This window comes from Prunus persica, chromosome G7, assembly GCF_000346465.2.
Source record: "Prunus persica cultivar Lovell chromosome G7, Prunus_persica_NCBIv2, whole genome shotgun sequence".
Taxonomy (NCBI): Eukaryota; Viridiplantae; Streptophyta; class Magnoliopsida; order Rosales; family Rosaceae; genus Prunus; species Prunus persica.
In genome coordinates, this window is record NC_034015.1 from 8,528,718 (window position 1) to 8,531,583 (window position 2,866).

General features: G+C 40.0%; 1 protein-coding gene across 1 annotated transcript; it reads right to left on the reverse strand.

Annotated features, from left to right (window-relative positions):
* On the reverse strand, positions 692 to 2,470 carry LOC18783159 (pre-mRNA-splicing factor ISY1 homolog). Its single transcript, XM_007215684.2, has 2 exons — positions 2,207 to 2,470; positions 692 to 1,911 (listed from the first exon to the last, which is right to left on the reverse strand). Exon 2 carries the CDS (start codon positions 1,900 to 1,902, stop codon positions 997 to 999), a length of 906 nt encoding a protein of 301 aa, XP_007215746.1. The 5' UTR covers positions 1,903 to 1,911; positions 2,207 to 2,470; the 3' UTR covers positions 692 to 996.

Sequence of the window (2,866 nt, forward strand, 5' to 3'; positions counted from 1 at the left end):
CCAATAGGTCCTTTGTATCTTCACAGCATTATAAAAGTACTAACTTATCAACCCATGGTCTAAGCCAAGAAATATAACTTATCATCACCTCCCTGCACATGCTTAAAGATCTCATCGTCTTCGAGTGGCATATATAGATCCCTCTAAGCCAAGTAGGAAGTATTTGAAACAAAAAAAACAAAAATGGATTATAGCATCCAAGACATCACTATAGAAGCTACTACAAAAAGATCACGGCACAAACCTTTTTATAGCACTTTTAGAAATGATTGTGATACATTATGTTATTGAAATTAGCAGTTTCTTAAGAACAATGTTAGCTAAGCCTAAAGAAAAGATAACAAATCATTTACTGTATGGAAGGTCACAAGAAAACTTAGAACAATCAATAATGGAATTTTCACACTCCATTTTCCTTTTCAATTTAACAAAAACAAAAAGTATCTGTAATATAAAATCTTTGGCAATTTTAACTGAAATAGCCATGATATAACCCTTATTGAAGAGATGATGAAGGCAACATAATATAAAATTAGAAATTTGCTATCGTACTAAAGAGTACAAATCATGTATAAACTAAACAGTAGATATGTTCTTTGTTTACACAACTTATAGCATAATTTGAAAGAGGTAGCCAGATAAACTCAGCAATAAAAAAAGTAATGAAACTTTGATAAAAGAATAGAACACGTAGTAGAAAGGCTAACAAAACTTGTCATAATCAACTGATAATTATAGCTCCTTGAAATTAAATCCAAGGTGACAAATATAACTTGTTTCATCATCAAGGATAACTATTACTCAATCCACCATCTAAATACCTTACAAACACTTACTTAACAAAGCCTACCAATAACCCAAGAGAATTCAACCTAACATTAATACATCAAAAATCCATCTTAAACATCAATTTGATAAGAACAAACAACTTCTTATCAGTCAATGAATCAAATTAAACGCAGTAACATACTCTTTCTCTTTCTTGGTGTCTGCATTCTAGCGCTGAATGTTAAGCATCTGCTTGGCCTCAGTCTGCTCCTCCAACAATCCATCACTAGTATACTTGCTCAGCAGCTCCTTCTTCTTCTTCTCCAGCACCATCTTCTCAATCTCCTTATCGTCTGGCAAGGGCACGTGCACCACAAACTCTTTCTCCCTCTCACTCCTCTCTTGTAATTCCCTTTCTCTCTGCCTCTCCTCCTCAACCACCTCTTCTTCCTCTTCAAACAAAACCTCCTTCGCCTTCGCCACCGACACCACCTCCCCACTCTTCACAGCCCTCCGTGCCTCTTTCCTTATCTCCTCCATCCGTTTCCACTCCGCCACGGCCTCCGCTCTCATTTTCTCCTCCGCCAGAGCCTCAACCTTCTCCAGAACCCCATCCTCATCGTCCCTATACCCATAATAGCTCGCATCAATCCTTTTGTATATATCGTACCTCGTCCTCCGCTTTCTCAGCTCCGGTGGCTTCTCGAAAAGCTCTCTGACTCCCGGCAACTTCTTCGCCGCGCCGAAATACCGATACCCAGGGCCTCGGCCGCTAGGGTTTGGGACGTCGATGATGTTGCCATCGAGGTCCGTCATCTTAGGGGCGTGTTTCGCATAGTTAGGGCCTCCGAGCTCAACAATTCGTCGTTCCCAGTGAACCTTCTCCCGTATGAGCTTGTTGATCTCGTCGTTGAGGTCGCGGAGACGGTGCTCGCCGAGCCCTTCGTTTTGGATCTCGGCGACTTTTCGGCCAATCTCTCCCATGATTTGCTGCCTCCATTTGGAGGCCTCGGCAAGGTCCCGGCATTCGGAGGCCAGGTATGGACGTCGCTCTTTTGGCTTCTTCTTCTCTTCGGCTTTGAGTGTGATGAATCGATTGAGCATCGACTGCGCTTTCTCTTCGTTACGAGCCATTGCGATTTGCTGCGAATTATTCAAACAAGTGTTGGGGAAATTCCGTTAAACCCTAGTGTATTTGGAATTGGGGCTTTTTGTTTTGGTTGAGAACCCATTACAGAAAAAAGCAAAGAAAACCGTTATTTGATCCTCCCACATGGAATTGAATAAAAATGAATTCTGAGAAAGTTGGGGAGAACACCCAGAAACCAGTCAACCAAAACTTAAACAGCCAAATACAGAAAAAGATAAAGCTTCTTTTAAGATACTGGAATTAAGAAGAGCAAGGGAAGACAGAGGAGCTGAGATCTGAGAGAGGTACCTCTGTGTTGTCTGCTCGGGTTTCTGCGTGGGTGGTATTGCAATGTCAAGGTGGTGTTGACGGTGGCGTTGATTCTGGAAAGGCTGAAAAGAAGGATCTGCTGACTGCGAGAGAGCAAGAGAGCGAGAGAGAGTGAGAGAGGATCAGATTCTACAATGCCAGGACGAGCGTTTGTGACTATTGGAGTTGTGGTCCGCCTAAAATCTTTGTAACACCAGCCTCCAACCAATCGAGAAATTTCATACTTGCACCTAAAATCTGTGTCTGGACGAATCCTTACTTAATTAGAATTTTGATTCTTTATTTTATTAGAATTTTAGTTACTTATTAATTATTAATTATTTAGTTTTATTGTAATAGAGATTTACTTCCTATTATAATTTAGATATATTTTCTATTTTATTTAAGATTAACACATATGTGTGTACTTGTATAAATACCTCTATATTGGAGAAGAATAATAATATGAGCATATTTGAGCATAACTGATATTTTTCCTATTTTATTTGACACCACATGTCATCTTCTCAACAATGCCAACACAATAGTCGCAACACATGTCGGACTCAGGAGCAGACCCAGGAATTTTTCAACGGAGGTGCAATTTATTGCTATCATCATCAACACCAACAGTTCATCTTTAACATACTCTATATAAGT

Bases quoted from the DNA above. Each gene is read 5' to 3' on its own strand.
- LOC18783159 (XM_007215684.2), bottom strand. From the start codon at position 1,902: ATGGCTCGTAACGAAGAGAAAGCGCAGTCGATGCTCAATCGATTCATC.